Source organism: Saimiri boliviensis, chromosome 17, assembly GCF_048565385.1.
Source record: "Saimiri boliviensis isolate mSaiBol1 chromosome 17, mSaiBol1.pri, whole genome shotgun sequence".
NCBI lineage: Eukaryota > Metazoa > Chordata > Mammalia > Primates > Cebidae > Saimiri > Saimiri boliviensis.
In genome coordinates, this window is record NC_133465.1 from 17,683,146 (window position 1) to 17,706,965 (window position 23,820).

General features: G+C 55.1%; 1 protein-coding gene across 7 annotated transcripts; it reads right to left on the bottom strand.

Annotated features, from left to right (window-relative positions):
* Positions 1-11,374: 11,374 nt before the first annotated feature.
* On the bottom strand, positions 11,375-23,258 carry ALDH3A1 (aldehyde dehydrogenase 3 family member A1). Of its 7 annotated transcripts, none has more exons than XM_039476145.2 (12): positions 22,765-23,258; positions 21,186-21,355; positions 18,471-18,654; positions 16,479-16,710; positions 15,875-15,960; positions 15,339-15,547; positions 14,435-14,552; positions 13,684-13,825; positions 12,855-13,021; positions 12,348-12,447; positions 11,714-11,844; positions 11,375-11,626 (listed from the first exon to the last, which is right to left on the bottom strand). In XM_039476145.2, the coding sequence occupies exons 3-12, from the start codon at positions 18,630-18,632 to the stop codon at positions 11,612-11,614; spliced, it is 1,362 nt and encodes a 453-aa protein (XP_039332079.1). In that variant the 5' UTR covers positions 18,633-18,654; positions 21,186-21,355; positions 22,765-23,258; the 3' UTR covers positions 11,375-11,611. The 7 variants fall into 7 exon arrangements, with proteins under 7 accessions (XP_039332079.1, XP_074244376.1, XP_074244373.1 ...); XM_074388275.1 differs by having other exon boundaries at positions 21,175-21,355; positions 22,765-22,848; XM_074388272.1 differs by having other exon boundaries at positions 22,620-22,816.
* Between the last annotated feature and the right edge of the window lie 562 nt (positions 23,259-23,820).

Below are 23,820 nucleotides of genomic sequence, written 5' to 3' on the forward strand. Positions count from 1 at the left end.
ACTAGATGAAATTCAATGAACACTGTAAAAGTTCTTGGTTTTCTTTTCTTAAGTAGGTTAAATAATCTGCATAACACATTTTGTTGCATAACAAATCTTTTTTTCTTGTTTTCTTTTAATAAATCTTTCTGAAGAGAAGTAAGAGGAGGAGAAGGAGAAGAAGCAGGGAGAAGGAGATGACTCAAAAGAAAACTTTAGCTTGGCTCTTAGCATTTTCATCTCTGCAAATTCCCTGCAGAATACGTCTGAATGGTGTGTAGGAGCGTATGTGTTGATGTAATGATATATGTAGGGACAGGTGTCTCCATTATGTGCTAATCGTGCAGCACGAGATACATCTCATTTAATGCCAGCCTTTTTCAGGTAGATGCTTATTCCCATTTTCCAAATGACAGGCTCGAAGTTCAGGGAAAGAAAGGACTTGCCCAAGTTCACACTGCTAGAAAGTGGCAGAGTCAGAATATGAGGCTGGGTCGGTCCCCCATCCAAGTACACATCCTTTCTACATCATCTGGGATGACAAGTAGCTTTTTTCCAGCCTGCCAGCTCTGCTCTGTTGTACTCCATTGCTATCTTGTGAACTTCAGATGATTCAGCAAAGCAAAAAAAGAGTGAGGCGATCGACTCGTAATGTCTGCCGTGAGCATGGTTAGAGGAGTAACAGTGTGTGTGCTACGCAGGGACCTCTCCAACTTACATCACAGTGAGCACAGGTTTAGGAGCAGAACTGGAAAGAAAATATTTTTTTTTTCCTGTCTGTCTAGCAACTATTGGCCTGAAAAAGAACTCAGTGTCAGTATGCTCAGGAAGGCCCAGCCGTTCTACTGTTAGGGCTTCTAGCTGGCCTGGGCCTTCTCTGTCCCTTTGCCTTCCCGAGGTAGGGAAGGTGTAGAAATTCCAGTTGCGAATTTCTAGTAGATACTCTGATTTCTCCCAGTCCCCGGGCCTGTAAACTCCTGTCAGGCACACACGCCTTGGGATGTAGACAACTGTTGTCTTTCTCAAGCACGAGTTACCAGCAGTACATGTCTGTTTCCCAGCAGGTCACAGGAGGACGTGTGAGATCATTTCTGGCCCTGGCTCAAATGGAAGAAGTTCCATTAAAGCAGTTCCCGGGACCCGGCCTGGGCAACGTTCCTAGGATGGGCAAGGCAGTTGTTTGGGAGGCTTGGCACCTGCACAGCCCCACTGTCCTGTGAGGAAATGAAGGGTGTGAGCTTTCCCCCACCTGTCCACTTAGAAGCGTGGGTCAAAGCAGACGGGAGGGGCCATCTCCTTCCCACCTGGCCTTATCCTCCCTCCCCAGTACAGCAGAGCAGAGCTGGCAGGCTGGAGAAAAGCTACTTGTCATCCCAGATGAAGTAGAAAGGATGTGTACTTGGATGGGAGACCGACCCAACCTTATCTGCCACTTTCTTTCTTTTTTTTTTTTTTTAAAGAAATTCCCTCTGTTTTAACCTCTACAAAGAAAGTGCCTTTGAAAGAACCAATCCACTTTTGTTCACTGTTTCTGCTTTCCTCAGCCTTTTCTGCCTACACAGCCAAACTCCTATGCTCTGTTCATCAGAACACTGATTCTATTCTATTTTATTTTATTATATTTTGAGACAGAGCCTCACTCTGTTGCCCAAGCTTGAGTGCAGTTGGGCAATCCTGGTTCACCACAACCTACACCTTCTGGGTTCAAGTGATCCTTGTGCCTCAGCCTCTGAAGTAGCCAGGATCACAGGCACGCGCCACCACACCTGGCAAATTTATGCATTTTTTGGTAGAGACAGGGTTTCACCATGTTGGCCAGGCTGGTCCTGAACTTCCGGCCTCAAGTGATCTTCTGGCCTCAAGTAATCCACTTGCCTCAGCCTCCCAAAGTGTTGGGATCACAGGCGCGAGCCACCATGTCCAGCCTCATTCTGATTTATAGAATGAGGTGTTGCCTGATTCTGGAATCATAATAAAAGCCAGTTAAGATCCTTAAACTAGGCCAGGTGTGGTGGCTCACGCCTGTAATTCCGTATCTGCCACTTTCTAGCCGTGTGACCTTGGCAGACTCCTAAAAGGTGCTCCCAGGTCATCCCAGGCCTCCCAGCAGCAGGGTCTGGCAGGGTGACGAGCTGCCATCATGGTGGAGAACTTCAGTAGCAGGCAGGGAAACTGAGGCAGGGCCCAATGAGTGTGGTTGAAAGCTGCACATTCAAAAGTACACGGCTTCCCCCAGGCACCGCAGATCCTAGGCCTGAGCAAAGCAAGCGCCTGACCTCACAATGGCCCGCAGCTGCCTGTCCTGCAAGGCCTGGCACCAGACAGCTGCTTTGCGTGTGGCTGGCTCATGCTCCCAAACAATTTCTGCTGCCGTTAGGAACGAAGAAGCTCGGGCCAAGCCCAGTTGGTGTTTTCACAATTTCCTGTAAACAAAGGAAAAGATGAAGCTTATGTAACGCCCTCAGCTGGAGAGTGTTTGGCACAGCTGAGAGGCCTGGGTGCAGACAGCCCTGTGTCCAGGCAGGCGGGGGCCTGGGGCGTCCCTCTCAGGACTCTTCTTTCTGAACCTTCTGCAAACTCTCCAATGACCTCCAGGGCACATTTCAGAGTAAGGGACCGAGCTCAGGCTCCAAGAACCACAGAGCTAGAAGGAGGAAGTATCAGAGATAATCAGAACTAATATTCATTAGCCCCTATTAGAAACAAGTGCTTCACCTGCACAATCTCCTTTAATCCACACCCACCCTAGGAGGCAAGTCCTGATATAACCAATTAGTAGCTGAAAGATAGGCCTGGGAGTGGCCCAGCCACCCATGCTCACATGCTTGGGTTTGGTCGCTTGGCCCTCAGCCTCCCTTCCACCTCCTGCTCAAAGCTTTCTGTGCAGCAGCAGCTAAAACCCGCATTTCCCACGCTCCCCTGGGGCAGGGTTCCAGGGAAGAACAAAGTTGCGTGCTTTAGATGCACGTGTGTAAGAGTTCGATGCTCCCGCTGGTAACAAGGGCGTGGAGAGGCCAGGTTTCCTGCACTAGTGACCTCTCATCCAGCCGCCACTTCTGTTGGTGTCAAAAGCAGTCACAGTGGCGGCGGTGGTGCCAGCTCTCCAGCCCACGCTTCCCTGGGATCGAGCCCACAACAGGAAGATGTTTTTGTCGTATTTTGTTCTGTTTCTTTGAGATGGAGTTTTGCTCTTGTTGCCCAGGCTGGACAGCAAACTCTGCTTCCCCAGTTCAAGTGATTCTCCTGCCTCAGCCTCCTGAATGGCTGAGATTACAGGCGCCCACCACCACACCCAGCTAATTTTGTGTTTTTAGTAGAGACAGGGCTTCGCCACGTTGGCCAGGCTGGTCTCGAACGAACTCCTGACCTCAAGTGATCCGCCCGCCTCGGCCTCCCAAACTGCTGGAATTACAGGCGTGAGCCACCTCACCCAGCCTACAGGGAGTTCTAGGACCTTCACAGTTGTGGGGTGGCCTCAGGTGGGTGGTGTGGATGTATCCTGGCAGCCATTCTTGGAGGCCCAGCCTCGATCTTGCTCCTTCAGCTCTTCCAGTGATTTTGCAGAGAACCTAATTCCCTTTATGGAGTGTTTTCTGTTGAAATTGCCTAGAGTCATTTGTGCTTCCTGTACTGACCTGGCTGATACAGCCCCCGAGCACAGAATCAGCAGAATTGGGACCAACACCTGGGTCTCCTGCCCCCACACACCCTCTGCCACTTCTTCTGCCCCTCAGAGGAGGGAGCTTGGGGGCAGCAGGGGGCAGCGAAAGGACCGGTGTGCACAGGCATCTACAGTCAGGAGACCCCACTGACACCTGCTTGCAGGCCTGGGGAGGAAGAGATTGTCGGGGAGGAGGTGCTGGGAGGTGTAAGCAGAAGTCTCAGGGGAGCAAGCCAGCCCTGTTCGGGAGTCACTGGAGCATGGAGTGGACTGAGGGGCAAGGGGAGGAGAGATAAGATGCCCTCAGATGTAAGTAACGAGGAACACTTCAAAACGGCAAAATGACTTGAGGAAAGGACAATTTGTTATCACATATCGCAAAGGCAGCTCCAGCAGCTCGCTCCCATCCCACGGAGCCCGGGGGCATCATCTCCCTGCCAGCTGGCCTCACCTGGGGCGCTGTCCTCTGGCCTCTAGATGGTTGCACATTCCAAGTTCATACCCAGACATGCCACCCTCTGGTGGGAGAGGGGTCAGTCACCCTTTCTTGTGCTTCTGTTTTGATTGGCGCTATGAACTGAATGTTTGTGTCCCCCTAGACATTCGGATGTTGAAATCCTTGTCCCCAGTGTGATGGTATTAGGAGTTTGGGACCTTTGGGAGGTGATCAGTGCCCTTACAAAAAAAGGCCTGAGAGGCTGGGTGCGGAGGCTCACCCCATAATTCCAGCACTTTGGGAGGCCAGGGTGAGTGGATTACTTTAGGCCAAGAGTTCAAGACCGACCAGCCTGGCCAACATGATGAAACGCCATCTCTACTAAAAATATAAAAATTAGCTGGGTGTGGTGGTGGGTGCCTGTCACCCCAGCTACTCAGGAGGCTGAGCAGGAGAATCACTTGAACCTGAAAGACAGAGGTTGCAATGAACTGAGATCACGCCACTGCACTCCAGGCTGGGTGACAGAGAGACTATCTCTCAAAACAAAACAGCATGTAGTGATGCCCTGACTCCGCCCCAGAATGTAGAATGAAAAATCTCAGGATCCCAGGCATCGTCATTTTAAAGAAATTTTCAAAACTGAATTCTGTTAAGAAGGAGGGAGGGGCCGGTCTGGTGGCTCACGCCTGTAATCCCAGCACTTTGGGAGGCCGAGGCGGGTGGATCACGAGGTCAGGAGATCGAGACCATCCTGGTCAACATGGTGAAACCCCGTCTCTACTAAAAAAAAGAAAAATACAAAAAATTAGCTGGGCATGGTGGCACCTGCCTGTAATCCCAGCTACTCAGGAGGCTGAGGCAGGAGAATTGCCTGAGCCCAGGAGGCGGAGGTTGCGGTGAGCCGAGATCGCGCCATTGCACTCCAGCCTGGGTAACAAGAGCGAAACTCCATCTCAAAAAAAAAAAAAAAAAGGAGGGAGGGGGAGGCATTTGCAGAGGTTACAGCAGCGTTCACCACACTTGGTCAGTCCAGGCCAGTCCAGGCCCTCAAGGTGACCCCAGAGAAATTCTGGGAAAGAAGGAAACTCAGAGAAGAAGCCACCCTGCTGTCACCTGGGCATGGCTGGCCCACAGCAGAGGCGGAGCTGAGTCCAAGCCTGGCACCAGCCCTCCCTGCAGCCTTCTGGAGTGTGAGCTGGTGGAGTGCCTTTTTTAACCTTTCTGACTCTTACTTTGCTGCTGTTTCAACACCATTCTAACAGATTGGGAACCAGGAAATGTCGCCCGCTCAGCCCGGAGCACCCCAGCGTGGGGCGAGCAGAGAGATGGCCGGGCAGTGGAGGGGAGTCTGGCAGGCTGGGAGCGGTGAGGGCGCTGGAGTCAGGGGCCCACATTCAAGGCAGATGATGTGGGGACTGCCTGGGTGGCCGCAGTTGGGGGAGAGGGAACAAGAGTCACTGCAGGTCAGAGTTGGAGCTCAGGGGCCCGCGTCCCACCTTCCCATCAGGCAGGTCTTCACTGGTGACCTCTAAACCCCAGCCCCTCCCTCATGCCCTGCATGGCACTGCCTGGCTTTGTACGTAGTTCTCGTGTCACTGTGTTCTCTGGCTTATTGTCCTCCTCTGTCTGTGCAGCAGGGACATTTCCAGCTCCTCCACAGTTCCCAGAACCTTTCCAGCTCTGGCCGGTGGTCCTGGCTGACAGGCTGTGAGCGGAGGTGATCTGGAGTGGCCTCTCCAGTTCTCCCTTCCCTGCGTGGGTGAACCTCTAGCCCTGCCTAGATGGCGAAGCCTCCATCAGCTCCTCCTGGTTGACCTTGTGGAGCAGAGCTCCCCCAACCTCCTCTGTAGCGGCCACCATTCTGAGGTTAACTCATTCCTGCGGCATAACCCTGCAGGCCCTGCCTGAGATGCTCCCATCGAGGCAAGCTCCCGTGGGGCAGTCCACACCTGCTGCCTGCTGCAGGAACGCACAGGTGGGCGCGATCTTCCCTTCTGCCGTAGAACAGCAGGAGACAGAGGCCATCAGCGACGCAGCAGAGACAGAAGCCTGCAACGGCTCGAGACTCTGCTTTTAGTTTCTCATTTGGGAGAGACTCTGATTACATTTGTTTTGTTTTTTGTTTTGAGACAGAGTCTCACTCTGTCGCCCAGGCTGGAGTGCAGGAGCGCAATCTCAGCTCACTACAAACTCCACCTCCTGGGTTCAAGCAATTCTCCTGCCTCAGCCTCCCAAGTAGCTGGGATTACAGGCACCTGTCACCACGCCTGGCTAATTTTTGTATTTTAGTAGAGATGGGGTTTCACCGTGTTGGTCAGGCTGGTCTTGAACTCCTGACCTCAAATGATCCACCCACCTTGGCTTCCCAAAGTGCTAGGATTACATACATTTTTGTTTTTTAATCTGAGAGCCTAAAGACCAGGAACAACCAATGGACTGGAGAATGGCAGGCTAGGGCTGTGGCTCCTGGACAGAAGCAGCCCCCTCCGTCACCGTCCGCAGCGTGGCATGCAGTGCAATGTGCAACCCGGAAATGTCGCCCGCTCTCCTCGGTCATGTGGGAGTTGTGATGATTCTTGGCCTTTATGTTTTGGACAATAGCAATTGTGTGAAAAGACTGAATCGTAATTGTGCAAATATTTATTTTTCCCAGCCCATTCCTTAGTCCATGTCACGAAAGAAAAAATAGTTGATTAAATCATGATGTTGGGACTAGACCAAGTCCGTTTTTTTTAAATTGCAGTTTTCTTTTAAATTGAGATCTAATTTGGAAATAAAATTAGTTCAGAAAAGGTCAGACACGGGGCCTCATGAATAAAGTAGGAGATATTGTGAATTGTTAAGTGTCATAGTAACAACACATAGAAGGGGACCGAAGGGGACAAACAGGAGAGAGAGAAGAAGAGGAGAAAGAAGTGGTTATGATTCTCACCCATCTGCTCTAATTCTTCAGTTCGGAAAACGCAGATAACGTCCTTGGAAACCCTCAGCTTTCTCTCTTCCAGTCTGAGTGTTTGCAACTGCTTCAGCAGCTCCTGATGCAAAGGTCTTTAGGGGCCTCTGTGATGCCAGAGGAGACCAGATGCCCCAGAGCTGCGGTACCTGTGGCTGGCACTGGGAGACCTTGGTCAGCGACACTGCTTCCTGAACCTCAGGTTCCGAAGTTATAAATGGGGTCAGTGTGGTGGCTCATGCCCGTAATCCCAACACGGAGAGGCTTAGGCAGGAGGATCAGTGGAGGCTAGGAGTTCAAGACCAGCCTGGACAACGTAGTGAAACTCTGTCTACAAAAATATTAAAATTTGGCCAGGCGCAGTGGCTCATGCCTGTAATCCTAGCACTTTGGGAGGCCGAGGTGGGTGGATCGCCTGAGGCCAGGAGTTCAAGACCAGCCTGGCCATCACGCTAAAACCCCATCTTAAAAAAAAAACAAAAAACAAAAACAAAAAAGGCTGGGCGCGGTGGCTCACGCCTGTAATCCCAGCACTTTGGGAGGCCGAGGTGGGTGGATCACGAGGTCAAGAGATCGAGACCATCCTGGTCAACATGGTGAAACCCTGTCTCTACTAAAAATACAAAAATTAGCTGGGCATGGTGGCGCATGCCTGTAATCCCAGCTACTCAGGAGGCTGAGGCAGGAGAATTGCCTGAACCCAGGAGACAGAGGTCGCAGTGAGTCAAGATCGTGCCATTGCACTCCAGCCTGGATAACAAGAGCGAAACTCTGTCTCAAAAAAAAAAAAAAAAATTTAAAAATTAGCTGGGCATGATAGCAGGGAGAACTGCCTAGGTCCAGGGGTTCCAGGCTGCAGTGAGCTGTGTTTGCACTCCAGCAACAGAGAGAGACCCTGTCTGTAAAATAAAAAATGAAAATAAATAAATTTTAGCAAACAGGCTCACACCCTCACTGCACAGGGCCACTGTGGGGTGAAGGCGGAGGTGAGGAGGGAGCGTGTGACCGCCACTTCCTCTTCCTCCCACCTTCGGCTGGGGCAACTGTCATTTATCAGAGCATTGCCTGCGGGGCCCTTACCTGGGATGGGTGAGAACAACAGAACACACCATCTTTGATTAGAATATTGTCTTTGTGGTTAATATAGTTTAAAACCTCTGGGCCATCTTATCCAATGGTGGGATCCTATGAAACTTGTCCTCTAAAATCAGTTAATTTCAGGCCGAGCACGGTGGCTCATGCCAGTAATCCCAGCATTTTGGGAGGCCAAGGTGGGTGGATCATTTGAGATCAGGAGTTCGAGACCAGCCTGGCCAACATGGTGAAACCCTGTCTCTACTGAAAATACAAAAATTAGCCTGGTGTGGTGGCAGGCGCCTGTAGTCCCAACAACTTGGGAGGCTGAGGCAGGAGAATGGCTTGAACCCGGGAGGTGGAGGTTGCAGTGAGCTAGGACTGCACCCCTGCACTCCAGCCTGGCGACAAGCAAGCAAGACTCTGTCTCAAAATAAACAAATAAATAATAAAATCAGATAATTTCAGATGAGACGATGGGGTTGGGGGGATTTGGAGCAATAAAACACCACTGATGTCATTGAAACTCACTGATTTATTCATTTACTCAACAAATATTTATGTAGTACCTGCTACATGCTGGCCAGTGTTCTAGCCTCTAGAGATCTAGAATGAATATAATGAACAGAGGTCCACTGTATTCAATCGGGGAGAGACAAGCAATAGACAGATATTCAATTGGGGAGAGACAAGCAATAGACAGATATGCAGACATGACAAAGGCTAAGGCAGGTGAGTGAGAGTGACGGGGAAAGGAGGTGAGGTCTGAGCTGGCAGAGGTGTGAGGGGAAGGATCCAGCAGAAGGAACAGTTCTGAGAAAGGGAAAGGCTTGCAGGAGACTGTGGGTGTTGAACCGGGAAGTTCGTGGCAGAGGTCAGAGAGTAAGGCAGGGCCCAGAACACATGGCACTTTGCGAGATGATTTACGGACATGAGGATTTATCCTCAGTACAACAGGAAGGCATCACGACATTTATTTATTTGTTTTTTAGTGCTGGGGTCTCACTCTGTCACCGAGGCAGCGCAGTGGCTCACGTGATCCTCTTGTCTCAGCCTCTTAAGTTGGGACTACAGGTGTACACCACCATGCCAGGCTAATTTTCTCGTATTTTGTAGAGATGGGGTTTCACCATGTTGCCCAGGCTGATCTTGAACTCCTGGCCTCAAGCGATCCCACCACCTTGGCTTCCTAAGATGCTAGGATGGCAAGGGTTAACCGCTGTGCCTGGCCTGCTAATTGGCTCTATCCAGAAAAAACCAAACCTCTCGTATGTTTATGACCGGAGGTGATTTTGCAACTTGGACAGATACACCCGCTGGAAGTTAAGCTTCCTCCTCTCACAGAAACTAGAAGATAGGGGTACATTTCAAAGAGATGACCCCCCCAGCCCATGAGAAAGACATGTCTAGCTCTTAAAGCTGACAAGAGTCTTATTTATTACAGCTTCTGAAAAGACTTATACACATTTCAAAGAGACAGAACTTACAATGGCATGCTTTGCAAAGTACGTGCTCTAAGACAGGGGAGGGGAGAGACATCTATTTTCAACAGAGAGAATTAAGGCTCTTTTTTCTATTTTTTGAGACAGAGTCTTGTTCTGTCACCCAGGCTGGAGTGCAGAACAGGCTGGTGTGAGAACAACTCACTGAAGCCTCAAACTCCTGGGCTTAAGCGATCCTCCCACCTCAGCCTCCACAGTAGCTGGGACCACAGGCACGTACCACCATGACCAGCTCGTTTTCTTACATTTATAAAATATCAGATGAGATGATGTCTCATTCTATTAACTAGGCTGATCTTGAACTCCTGGGATCAAGTGATCCTCTGGCCTGGGCCTCTCAAAGCACTGGGATAACGGGCTTGCACCACTGTCATGCCTCTGATTTTTTCATTTTAACTTTGCCCCAACAGAGATTTTTGTATTGGGAATATCATCTGTATGCACAGTGAAGGTGGCACCACAGGGAGCAAGAGCGGAGGAAAGAAGGCCACTTGGGAAGCATCTGCTGGTGCTCAGGCCAGGGACGTGAGGGTGAGAACGCAGAGTTGGACACATGTCTCTGAGAGTTGAAGGTGCTCCCCTGGGGGCTTCTGGAAGTCTTGGCCATGAAGGAAAGCCGAGGAGTCAAGGCTCCTAGATTTTGGCCTCAGCCACTCTGCAGGGTGACACGCATTGGGAAAGAATGGCTTAGGGGAAAAGTCAAGAGTTCTTCTTTGGGCACACAAGCGTTAATTTCCTATTGAGACTCCAAGTTCACAGGGCACGTTGGTAGTTGGGTATATCAGTCAGGAGCTCAAGGTCAGGTAACAGAGGCTTTTCTGGTTGCATTTGGGGTCTGGGGGACTTTGACTAAAGTGTGAGACGCTAGAGAGTAGGAATGGTCCAGATCAGAAGGGAACACTGAGGACACAGGCAAGAAGACAGGCAGGAGCAGAAAGGGGGCGGTGGTGTCAGGGCGCAGGCCAGGGCGAGGGTGGGCTTTCCTTGGGAGCAGCCAAGTGGCCGGCGGCGGGCAAGGGTCCCAGGCAGGGCTGGACACACCTGGTGGTGGCGGCATGGGGCTCTGTGCTTTCACAGGGAAATCTTAGCTTTCACAGCAAGGGCTTTGCTGCAGGATACCAGGAGGGTGTGTGTAGAGGACCCAGCGGGGCGGGGCCAGCCTCAGCAGGTCTCCCCGGCAGCCTCCCCTCACTCCCAGGCCCAGGCTGGAAAGCTTCTTGGCTCTGGGTCCGACCAGCCCCCAGAAACCCCAGCTTCAGACTCCCCTTGCTGACCCCTGTCCTGGCTCCTCGGGCCTCTGAGGCCGGACTCTGGGCCAGCCACTGCCTAACGCCACGCCGTCGAGGCACCATGGGTTCTGGTGCTGCCCGGCCTCGGCTCCTTCGCCCCCACGAGCGGCAGTGTGACGTCATCGAGGCATTTTGTGTTGACTACCGCATCGTCTCACAGAGTGACCCCTGCCTGAGATAGTGAACTAATCTGGGAAGCATGTCAGCTCCCCGAATCTGAGTCACTGTGCCCCCCCTCAGTGCTGTCAAGACACTCAGCCTCTCCTTGGCCGGACACGCCAGACATGGAGCTGACCTCCCCGAGTCTAAAAGGAAGACAAGTGTCACCCTGACACCATGCATGGCCTCCTGGCACAAGGCCCCACGGGCTGATGGAAGCCTTGGCTGGTGCGTCAGTGAGCACACTGGATGGGGCAGTGGGATCTGGCGGGACAGGTCGGTGGGTGCGGGGCTGCCAAAGAAGCGCCTTATGCTGCATTTGCTGAGTTAGAAAATTGTACTGGTCTCTTTATTGGTCTAGCAAGGGATGGGGACTTGGGATGGTGAGGCCCGGGCCCACGTGGGAGAGGGGTGTGCACAGGTCAGCAGGTCAGCAGAGGAGCAGGGCTGGGCTGGGGCTGTAGGAGTGATTCTCCCAGGGCCAGTAGAGCCAGCAAGGGTGGTCCGCACTCCGACGGGGCACAGTGTGGCCAGGCCAGGTGGAGCAGCCCCTCCTCAGTGCCGGGTCATCTGTGAGAGGGACATGGAGAGGGCAGTGATCCCCATGCCCGTGTCCCCAACAGCCCGTCTCCTCGACAGCCCCATTCCCTCTCTCACCTTGGCTGGGCTTGGAGGGTATCTGACTTTCAACGATTCATCATTCATCAGAGACCTCACCAGGCAAGAGCGGCGGTGAGAGAAGGTCTCAAAGCTCTTCTTGCCGTGGTAGGATCCCATGCCACTGTTCCCTGAAGAGGAGAAGTCGGCTCTGGGCTCAGCGTCCTGCCCCTAGGACACCCCAGGCCTCCCTCTCCACCCTGTCAGGTGCATCCCAGAACCACAGGGACAGGGAGGCAGAGCCCATCACCTGTCTCCCTCAAGTGCTGTGGCCCTCAGCACCCAGCCCCAGATTGTGCCCCTTTTCTGGGTGTCCTGAGGATGGCCAATGTCTAGGGTGTCCCCAGGGCATCCATGCTTGGGACAACAGTTGGAGTGCCCACCACGGGTCTAATCCCCTCTGCCACTAAATGGCTGTGTGACCTCTGGCCTGGGTTACCTCTAGGGCCCTCTGTGCTCCCAGGTTAAGTGTGGCTGCTGGACGGCCGGCAGAGGCCAAGGCCCACATGGAAGCAGTTAGTGGAAGTCTGCAGCCAGGCTGCTCCAGCCCCTCCTGAATTTCCTGGGTGAGTGTGCCCAGCCCTGGGAGCCCCATAAGGAGGCAGGGAGGCAGCAAGCTCAGCCCCAGACTCACCCACGCCCCCAAAGGGCAGAGAGTGCAAGGTGATGTGGACGATGACATCATTGGCTGTCACCCCGCCGCTGGATGTCTCTGCAATCATCTTCTTAATCACCTGCACCAGGACCCAGTCAATGACCTCAGTCTCCTGCCCACAGGATGCCCCAGGCCCCTGCTCCACCCTGCCTGGGCACAGCCTGGAGCCACAAGGAGAGTAGCTGGTGGAGGCAGAGCCCCAGCCGCTGTCTCCGGCTCTCCCCGCAGACCACATGGCCCTCAGCACCACACGGGCAGAGTGATGGCAGCCACCCCTATGTCTGTATGCAGGGCCCTGGACAAGGATCACTCATTCAATGCCCTCAGGTAATGCTGCTGTCCTGATCTTAGAGACAAGGCAAAAGGATCAGAAAGATCCAGTGACTCGCTCAAGGTCACACAGACAGAGAACAGTGAAGCTGCAGTGTGAACCCAGGTCTGTGGGCCCCAGGACCCTGGGGGAGGGCACCCCGACCCACCACACACCTTGTCGTTGCTGGAGAACACGTAGAGGGCCAGGGGCTTCTCGCGCTGGTTGATGAACTGGATGGCGTCCTCTAGGCTGCGCACGCACACAATGGGCATCACAGGCCCGAAGATCTCCTCTTGCATCACTGGGGACTGGGGGTCCACGTCCGTGAGGATGGTGGGCGCTGAGGCAGGAAACCAGCCAGAGTCAGACGGCGTGGAGAGCCCCACGTGACCGGCAAGCGCAAGCACCTAGACCCCTGCTCCAACCCTTTTCCAGGGGAAGCTGCCCAGGCTTGGAAAAGGGCAGGGACCAGGCCCAGAGAGCTCTTCCCATAGCTCCCACCTGCGTCCCAGGTGCCATCTGGGCAGACCACTGGGGACAACTACAGCTTAACCTGTATAGAGGGATCTGAGATCTGCCTCCAGGGGCAGAAACTGCACCCGCCGGCCACCCAATGCCCTGCCAGAATTCTCCTGTCTCCTTGACAAACTGGGGGCCAAGTGGGCCCATCTGGTGACCCACAGACTGGGCATTGGGGGCCCCTCATGGCTTGACACACCTGGGGCTCCTATGGCCTCTGCTGTCCCCGCTCCTGCTGCTGCAGAGGGGTGGGGAGATGAGGCACTCTCTCTGGGCCTTTATTGGGAGAGGGGATGCTGAGGCTGAGGTAGGGGCTGTGCTCAGCTCCTACTTGCTGGAGTCTACCCCAGGCCCCCTGGTGAAAGCAATTCATCCCCATCCCAGAGTCACGTCCGCTTATCAGTATCTGTGCCCACTTGCAGTGAACTTGCTGGGGACCCCAGCAGCCTGGGCAGGTGGGCTGTGCTCTCAGGGGTCACGCACCTATGTAGCGGGAGGCCGCATCCCCGGTGCCTCCGTAAGCCACCTTCTGGCCCTCAATCAGGCCCATCACCCTCTGGAAGTGCCGGGCACTAATGATTCTTCCATAGTCCCGGGATTTCTTGGCATCTTCCCCATAGAACTCCTGTGGAGAAGAGGAGGGACTTCTAGTAAGGACGTAGACCCTCGTCCTGGCCAAAGGCTGCACAGATAAATGCCAGCAGTGACTGTCTTCGCGTGGGGGGATTCTGGGTGGAGGTTTTTTCTTCTTCTTTATGCTTTTTAATCTTTTCCAAATTACCTATAGTGAGTGTGCATTACCGTTTTATTTTTCTTAGAGACAGGGTCTTGCTCTGTGGCCTGGGCTGAAGTGCAGTGGTGCAATCACAGCTCACTACAGCTTCAAACTCCTGGGCTCAAGCCATCCTCCAGCCTCACCTCAGCCTTCGGAGAAGCTGGGACAACAGGCATGCGCCACCACGCTTGGCTCATTTAAAAACATTTTTTTGTAAAGATGGGATCTTGCTATGTTACCCAGGCTGGTCTCAAACTCCTGGCCTCAAGAGATCCTCCAGCCTCCGCCTCCCAAAGTGCTGGGATTACAGGTGTGAGCCACCGTGCCTAGCTTGCATTATGTTTACATTAGAAGAAAATAAATCCAGTGTTTATAAGTCCCTGGAAGTCGGCTAAGGGGCCATGCCCACCTTGTGCCTTACAGCCTCTCATCCCACCCCGCCAAAGGGCCAACACTCACTTTCAGTGACTTCTTGAGCTTCTCCACGATTTGGTTCTGGATTGAGGGGTCACAGAGGATGTAGTCAGGGGCCACACAGGTCTGGCCGCTGTTCATGTATTTCCCCCAGGCGATGCGTCTGTGAAAATCCCAGACTGGACTAAATCCAAGAGGTACTGGGGCTTCCCCAAGAGCTGCATCTCGTTTTGCAGACCCTTGAGCTCTCTGGTCAGCAGAAGCCATTGGCTGTGACCTTGCCACCAGTGAGTCCTCCCAAGCGGTCTGCTCAGTTCTAGACACTGGACCGAGAAGACCCAGTGCCCCGATCACGTTCACTGGGGACTGGCAGGGAATTTCTAGAAGACATTTGTTGGGATCAGCCTCTGTGTTCCCTGATCATGCTGTTGCCCTGCACAGCCAGGTGTCACTGCCACTCGAGCCCCCTACATCTCTTGGGGCCACACAGGTGGAATATGGAGGTGGTCAGAGTCCTGGCTAGGGTTGGCAGGTGCAGATACTGGTTCTGCCCCAGACCCCGAGTGGTGGTGGCCCTTCTCCCCTCTGGTCCTGCTCTTCAGAACTCAGACTGCCCTGCCGCAGCAGAGGGCTGGACCCAGTACAGTTCTTTGTGTCCCTAATGTCCCACAATTGCTTTCCCTGCAGCCTCTGCTTCGAGCACTTCCTCCGCCAGCAGCGCTCAGCCTAGACCTCTCCCCCTCCAGGAAGCTTTCTGGGACTCCCCACTCCTCTTCTGTCCCGTGGTCCTCACCCCCACCCCCATGTAAGTTTCTGCGAGGACCAGCCCACGGCTCTGCGAGGCAGAGGGTGTCTGTGCTACTCAGAGCAGACCCACAGCAGGAGGGGCAGTCATGTGTGCTGAAGGCGGAGTAAGGACCCCTGCAGCCAGCAGGCCCGGGCCTCTCACCGGCAGGCCACATCCAGGTCGCAGTTCTTGTCCACGTAGCAGGGACTCTTCCCTCCCAGCTCCAGTGTGACAGGGGTCAGGTGCTTGGCAGCAGCCGTCATGACGATCTTCCCCACCCCCGTGCTGCCTGTGTACAGGATGTGGTCGAACCTCTCCTTGAGCAGCTCCGTGGTCTCGGGGACACCCCCGTTGATTACTGGGTACAGATCCTTCCATGCCAGGAGAGAGGGGAGGCTCAGCAAAGACCAAGCCCCTCCTCGCTCTTGAAGTGTGGGTGGGCAGTGGCCGAGACCAGCAGCCCCGCAGCCCAGCAGCCCACCCCGGGGAGAAGGAGCAGTAACTGGCAGTAGACCCCTTTCCCTGACCCAGGGGCTCTGTTTATCCCAGTGACAGAGGGCAGCTGCTAAGGCCCATCCTCAGCCCCACCAGTAGCTTGGCTCCTCACTGTAAGAATTCTCCATTTCTCACCCCCCCCCAAGGACCTGGCCTCAGCAGTTAGAGGCTGTGGAGTTATGAGGCCCTGGAGAGCGCCTCACCTTGTCCAGGTACTGGGGGATGATGGTAGCCAGCAGACTCGCCACGTTCTCACTCAGCTCCGAGGGCTTGAGGACCACTGCGTTCCCTGCAGAGCACACAGAGCCAGGCCTGTGCCCAGGGTTCCCCACCCAGAGGCTCCACCCTCCCAAGGATCATGCCTGAAGCCTCCCCTCCACTACGGAGAGTGGATGAAAGAGTTGCTGGCACCCACACATGCCATGGGGCGTGCCAGAAGCACGCACGGGCACGTGACACGGGGACACGCACAGGCACATGGGGGCCAGAGCTGCATCACCTGCCCCTCTGAGTTGGGCTCTGGCCCCTCCTAGGAATGCATATTAGGTGACAGCAGCTCCAGCTCCCTAACAGAGTCGGGGGAAGGCAGGCCCTCTCTCCATCATCGGGTGTGGACACTGAGTCTGGCTGGGCCTCCGGCACCAAAAGGCCTGGCTAAATAGCTTGTTCTGCACAGCCTCCTGCGACAGGCCCAGCAAACCCTTATCTGACCCCAGGACTCTTAGCACAGGCCTGAGTCCCTCCCGGCACGGCTCCGCGGCGGGGGATGGTGCTCCTCCAGCTTCCCTTCCTGGCCCGGCCACGCACCTGCAGCGATGGCACCCACCATGGGCTGGATGGTGAGGTTGAAGGGGTAGTTCCAGGTGCCGATGACCAGGACCACACCTAGCGGCTCCGAGTGGATGTAGAGCTCATCCTGCTGAGTCTGGGGCGTCTTCTCCACAGGCTCGTCCGAGGCCCACTCGGGGAGCTTCTGGATCATGTACTCGATCTCTTCCAGGACGTACACCACCTCCTCATAGTAGGCGGTCCATTCATTCTGCAGCGACAGGGCCTGAGTCAGCTTTCAGGGCCAGGGCCTGCCTGCGGCTGGGGCTGTGGGGAGCCTCACTGCTCAGTCGCCAGGGTGATGGGGGCCACCCACCCAGCCCAGGGTGGAAGTAGCCGCAGAAGGTCCCGCCAGGGGAGGCAGAGCCAGAATTAGGTTTGGACGTGTGGGTCTGAGAGGACCCCTTTCTGCCAGAGCGGGGCCCAGGCAGGTGTGGATGTGTGGGGCCCCAAGGGAGAGAGCAGGTGAAGGGGCCAGGCATGGGCAAAGAGAGGGATCCAGGCAGGGGGAATAGAATGGGGCAGAGGAGAGAGTATATCCAGGGAGGTTGGGGATGGATCTGGGGAGGGGGGCTGGATCCGGAGGAGGGGCAATGAATCCGGGGAGGGGCCTGGGTTGGGGGAGGGGAACTAGATCCGGGCACTGGGGGATGGATCTGGGCAGGCAAGATGGAGCCAGGCCCTTGAGTTGTCTGGCAGTGGATGCAGGGCCAAGGGCTGCTGGGTGCTCAGGAACTCCTGAGGGGAACAGGGGTGAGAAGAGGGGGTGCAGATGGCAGAAAACGGGTCTTTTATAAACTTGGCTGTGAAGAGCAACACAGAAGCTGTAAAGTCAACAGAGTAGGTTTCTTTGTTGTTTCTGGTTTAAATAAATCCTGAGCAATTTATTTAAAAGTGCAGAAGTAGGATGGGCGCCGTGGCTCGCGCCTGTAATCCCAGCACTTTGGAGGGCCGAGCGGGTAGGCCACCTGAGGGCAGGAGTTCAAGAGCAGCCTGGCCAACATGGTGAAACCTCGTCTCTATTAAAAATATAAAATTGCCGGGCGCGGTGGCTCAAGCCTGTAATCCCAGCACTTTGGGAGGCCGAGGCGGGTGGATCACGAGGTCGAGAGATCAAGACCAACCTGGTCAACATGGTGAAACCCCGTCTCTACTAAAAATACAAAAAATTAGCTGGGCATGGTGGCGCGTGCCTGTAATCCCAGCTACTCAGGAGGCTGAGGCAGGAGAATTGCCTGAACCCAGGAGGCGGAGGTTGCGGTGAGCCGAGATCACGCCATTGCACTCCAGCCTGGGTAACAAGAGCGAAACTCCGTCTCAAAAAATAAAATAAATAAAATAAAAATAAAATTAGCCGGACATGGTGGTGCGTGCCTGTAATCTCAGCTACTCGGGAGGCTGAGGCAGGAGAATCACCTGAACCCGGGAGGCAGAGGCTGCAGCGAGCTGAGATCGTGCCACTGCACTCCAGCCTGGGTGACGAAAGTGAAATTCCATCTCAGATAAATAAAATAAAAAATAAAAGTGCAGGAGCAAAGAAGGTAGTCTCGGTGGGAGGACGGGCTCCGGAGCGCCGGACCCCAGGCAGGATGTGGGGGCAACAGGGGTCTGCGAATGCGGGGGCGTCTGGTCTTGCTCAGGGCGAGGGTCTGAACAGCCCCAGTGAGGACGGGGAGGGAGGGAAGAGCCCCCCCATGTGGAGAATCAGGTGGTCGGGCGTGGGGCTGAGGAATGAGGGGGGCCAGAAGTGCGGGCTGTAGGGGCAGCAGGAGAGTTGAAACAGGGGGCGCTGCGGGCGGGACGCGGAGACCGGGGCAGGAGGAAAAGGCCAGCGGAGCGGGGGCGCGGCGGAGGGGAGGGCGGGGCGCCCCGTCTCGGCGGCTTCCTGCACCTCTCCGGGTTGCGCTGCCCCCGCCCCCGCCCCACCGCGCGGCGCCGACCCTGGCAGAGGGCGGCCGCCCAGCCTGGCACCTTGTGCAGGTCCGCGGCCAGCGCGCCCGCCAGCTCCTGCTCGCGCTCCTGGATCATGCGCCGCAGCGCCTCCAGCTGCTGGATCCGGAACTGCAGCGGGCGGGTCCGGCCCGAGTTGAAGGCGGCGCGGGCGCGCCTCACGGTCTCGCTGATCTGGCTCATGGCGCCTGGGGACAGAGAGCACCTGCAGCGGCGGGGAGCAAGAGCGCGCCCTGACTTCTACAGGAAGGCGACTTGCCTGGGCCCGGGCTCGGCCCTGCGGAAAATGGCCTTCCCTCTGGAAGGTCCGTTTTCTGCCTCGCCTCCTCTCCCGCCCCTCGCTCAGACGCCTGGGACCCCCGCTGCCTTGCGCCCCTGAGCGGGCGACACCCGCAGCCACACGCGTCTGGAACGGAACTGCTGCTGAGGGCCCTTGGCAGGGTGCTGGGGGCAGGGCCTTTCCCGGACTCCCCGGCTCTGCTACTGCTTGCAAAGCTGGTGGCACAGTCCCAGGCCCACACCCCAGGTAGATTGAGGGGTACGGGCCGCGACTCCACACCCAAGCCGATAAAGGCAAACCTAGCCCAACCCTCCTGCCTAAGCCATTGTTCTAAAATGCGCTGGCTTCTTGGCAGAGCTGAGCAGGCTTGGTGTTTAAACCCATGCGTGCCACACCCGGGAGACGCACGCTCATGCCCCCCAAGGATTCACAGAGCTGCAGATTTCCACAAAGAGGGATGGAGGCGATTCCTGCCACCCATACACGAAACCACAGTGGCAAATTGCGATGGCCCCGCTGGGGGCAATTTGGCAATATCTGACAAAAGCTCTGTGACAAAGAGGTCCTACAACCTTTCCTAAACATTCACGAATAAGAAAGTCATCACTGTTTACTGCAACAGGGAAATATTGGAAACACCCAAGTCCGCAGGGGGAGACAGTTTAAATGACTCCTGTCGCACCCACGTGACGGATTACTGTGCATGTTGAGGGCTGAGGAGGAGCGGGTGATTCAGCATGTTTGTAGGGGCTCTCTCTGCACCAGGGGTGTCCCAGGCACTGGGGATAAGAAAGAAAACAGGTTACAGGCCTGACGCGGTGGCTCACGCCTGTAATCTTCAAAAGCACTTGGGGAGGCAAGGTAGGTGGATCAGTTGAGGTCAGGAGTTCAAAACCAGCCTGGCCAACATGGTGAAACCCTGTCTCTACTAAAAATACAAAAATTAGCTGGGCATGGTGGTGGGCATCTGTAGTCCCAGCTACTTGGGAGGCTGAGGCAGGAGAACTGCTTGACCCAATTGGGGAGGCAGACGTGACAGTGAGCGGAGATTGTCCCATTGCACTGCAGCCTGGGCGACAGAGCAAGACTGTCTAAAAAAAGAAGAAAGAAAGAAAAGAAAAAACAGGTTACAGAACAACAGATGGACTGGGGGGGTGTGCGCACACGCACTCTGATGTGCAAGAAAGGACCAAAAGGGTGGCCCCAACGTGACGGGACAACTGAGGGGGGTGGAATGACTGAAGATCTGTTTTCATCTTAAGCAACGTTTGACTTTTTGCAGTGAGCCTGTATTTTGTAAATGTTTGGTGCATTTTAAGACAGGCAATACACGCTCATAAAACAAAGTGTACGAGACAGCAAAGAGGCACAGAAAAAAGTCCACCTCCCTCCTCCCTGCTCCAGCAGCTATCAGGGCCACCCCCAGAGGGGCCACTGTTACCAGTTCCTTACTCTCCTTTCAGAGATACTCAGTCCACCTGCAGACACAGCGTAGCTTTTAACCTCAGCAAAAATAGGATATTTCCATTTTTTAAACCTTATACATCACCGGTCATATATAATTACATTGTACATAGATATGTGATCCTGCCTGCATTCCGTGGAGTGGCTCCCGATCCTTCCTCTGCCTCCCCTCTCCAGGCTTTTTGACCCCCAGCCCCAGGCTTTCTGCACAGGGAGGAGGGACCTGCTGGCATCGGGGGTGCTCTAAGCCTGCCATTCTATGGCCCCTCCCTGTGATCTGATAGGAGGCTGGGGAAGCCCCCTCACTGGGACCTCCTCAGCCCCATGGGCCAGGCCCCTCCTGCGGGTCATGAACCCAGGCCTGTAGGAAGGTCCTGCTTCTCTCCCCAGCCTTGTAAGATCAAACAAGGGCAGCAGCCTTAGACACCGGCCACCAAGGTGGGAAGAGCCTGGTGAGCATGGGATGGGACTGGCCTTGCACCCCAGTGCCACCACTCAGAACTGTGGTCTCTGGGCAGAATGGCCTTCCCAGGACTTCCCTGAGAGACGGATTAACAAAGGTGCTGCTTCACAGAGATGAGTGGAGACCAGAGTCCCTCATGTCGCAGCTGCACCTGGATGGGAGCCTCCCCAGAGCCAGCTGCCTCGAACCTCGTATCCCTGCACCCTGCCCCTCTCATCTGTGCCAGTGTTGACTTTCCCCCGTGACACCCCCTCCCCTCCTCATCGCCTTCCATCCTCACAAAAGTGCTGCCCATGAAGAAGTGGTGCCCATGAAGAATGAACAGAGATAAATGCGTTTTATCGATGAGGAAAGGGAGACTGAGAAATGCTAAATGCTCTGTCTGATCTCACAGTTAGCAAGCGGCACCTCAGGGTTTGAACCCACATCCGTTTCTGCCGGCCGCTCATGCCTTTGGCACTCAGCTCTGCCGCCTTCCCTCCAGTGATGGAGTCTCACAGCCCATCAAGGCCTCTCACCCCACGGCCACCTTGGCGTCCCTGCTCCGAGGGTCCCTGGACCTCCACCTCCTGGTTTGGGGGATCGCAGAGCTGCCAAAGGTCCAGGAGGATGCTCCAGAGATGATGGTCCCGGAGGCAGGGACCAGCCCCCTGGGACGCTTGCGGCCCTTAGGGCCCCTGCTCCTAGTGCAGGCTCCACCTAGACAAGAGAAAAAATAAGGCACGCAGGGAAGAGGGTTACCTTTGACACAGCCTCTCCTGGTAACTGGGGCTCCTGGAATGGCAAGAGCCAAGAGGGCACGTATTTAAGGACCATCCTTCATTGAGCCCTTGGAGTTCCTGCCCAGGAAGTTTCCGTGAGAAGGAATAAACAATATTCAAATGCAGGGTGTGGCATAATCTGGACCTCTGCTCCCTACAGCCCTGGTTTTGGGGATTAGGTCCCGGGCTGTCTACTTTTGTTTGCTTCTGAAATCCAAGAATGTGTCTGAAGGCTTGGGCAGGGCACACATCCAATCTTCAAAAGAGCCTGTGTTTGCCCTGGGCGTGGGGGCTGCTGATTGATTCAGCCTGGCGTGGAGCGCTTCCAGCTTTCCAACCTGCCGCCGCCAGACGCGGTTCCCCAAGCTCTCTGGTTACATAAGGCCGGCAGGGGTGAGCCACGAGCCACAGGGAGAGCATGCTGCTCCTCCAAAAGGCAGCCCCAGCCCCCACTGCCCTGGCCCTTCCCATCCCCCAGTGTGCACAGGGCCCCATGGAGACAGGGACCCTAACACTGGGGAGCCACACGCTGGGGACTTTCGATGGGGGTCTCCAGTCCATAAATCTGCGCTCTTGTCGAACAGCTGAGAAGAGGGCCAAGGAGGGTGAGACCTCTGGGAAGTTCCTTCTGTGTGGACCCCAGGAAACCAGAGACGCTTGGGAAGGAAGGAGTCTGGAAAGCCCTTTCCCTGCTGTCTGAGGGATGTTCACCGGGCTCCTGCTCTACACCCCGCTGTGGGGAGGGTCAGGTATGGCACGGCACGTGTGGTCACCTCTCACACTCCCACTGCAGCCATGGACTCGCCACCCCTCTCACCAGGCGCTTTCTGCCACCCTCACCCGCCTGCAGGCTGCCCACTAGCATGGGGGCCTTGCTTCCCATTTCCCTCGAGGGAAACGCAAGGTCCCCATCGTGGCTGACCAGTCCCAAGGACGTCCTCTGGCCCTCCTGCTTCTCTCCACCTGGAATGCCCTTCCCCTCCATCCACCCACGCTGCTCCGATGTGCAGCGGGAAACAGCTCTGACCCCTCGCAAGGCTGTCCTCTTCCCCCATTATTCTTTCTCTGGAGCATTTATGTCTGTTTGCTACCTGTCCCTTAACTCCTGACAGCTAGAATTTGATTTCTTCACTGCTGTAATCTGCATACAGCATTTATAGTAGATGCTCGATAAATAATTTATTGACCATAGTCCCACCTACTTGGGAGGCTGAGGCAGGAGAACGCTTGACCCAACCCGGGCGGCAGAGGTTGCGGTGAGCCGAGATTGCACCATGGCACTCCAGCCTGGATGACAGAGCAAGATTCTGTCTAAAAAAGAAAGAAAAGAAAGAAAAAACAGCTTACCGCACAACAGATGGGCTAGTCCTTTCTTGCATATTAGAGTGCACGTGTGTGTGCAGATATACACAGAGGCACACACGTGCGCTCTGACATGCAACAAAGGACCAGAAGGGTGGCCCCAACGTGACGGGACAACTGAGGGGGGTGGAATGACTGAAGATCTGTTTTCATCTTAAGCAGCATTTGACTTTTTGCAGTGAGCTAATGAGCTTATATTTTGTAAATGTTTGGTGCATTTTAAGACAGGCAATGCATGCTGATGAAACAAAATGTAAAAGACAGCAAAGGGGCACAGAAAAAGTCCACCTCCCTCCTCCAGAATAAATAGGAAATTTCAAAATAATGTGAACACTGTAGTGACCAGATCGGCAGAGGAGGCTGGCAGGGCTGGGATGAGACTCCTCGGGAGGGAACATCATTAGAGCTGAGTGAGAGGTGTTTGGGCAGGGAACAGCAAGGGGCCTTGGAAGAGCAGAAGCAAAGGCACAGAGGCAGGGAACATGATGTCACGGGAAAGCTGTGATGTGTCCACTGTTGCCAGCAGGAGGTGGCAGGGGGAGTGATGCTCCCGGGGCGGGGGCTCACGGAGGCCTGTGGGCCAGGCTGACTGCGGGGGTACGGGGCACTGAGGAGCTTATCGGAAACACAAACATCGGATAGTTTTTTGTTTTAGAGAACCCCCTGGACAGGGCACAGTGTGAGAAAGGTCTAGACCGAAAGCTGCAGCTTCTAGCAATGCAGGCAAGAAATGACGAGACCCCCAAATAAGACTAACAGAATATGAAACATTCCAGAAACAGCAGAAGGAAGCATCTGCAGGACCTAGCACCTGGGGTTCCCCGGACTGGGTGGTAGGTGCAGAGTGGGGAGCCTCCTGAGAAGGGGATGACCAGGCGGGGGCCCAGGCCAGTGCTGGCTCCTCCCCCTTTTCCGGTGGCAGCAGCTGATCATCTTTGCAGGTGACCCCTTCCCGCTTGATGAGATGGTCAACCAGGTGCCTGCTCCAGGCCAGCCATGGGTTGGGGTGGGCTCCCCACAGGGCCTCCCCGCCTCTCCTGG

Bases quoted from the DNA above. Each gene is read 5' to 3' on its own strand.
- ALDH3A1 (XM_039476145.2), bottom strand. From the start codon at position 18,632: ATGAGCCAGATCAGCGAGACCGTGAGGCGCGCCCGCGCCGCCTTCAAC. The intron at 16,711-18,470 runs GTGCCAGGCTGG...CTGTCGCTGCAG, and splicing joins TGGCCGCGGACCTGCACAAG to AATGAATGGACCGCCTACTA. The intron at 15,961-16,478 runs GTGCGTGGCCGG...TGTGCTCTGCAG, and splicing joins GGTGGGTGCCATCGCTGCAG to GGAACGCAGTGGTCCTCAAG.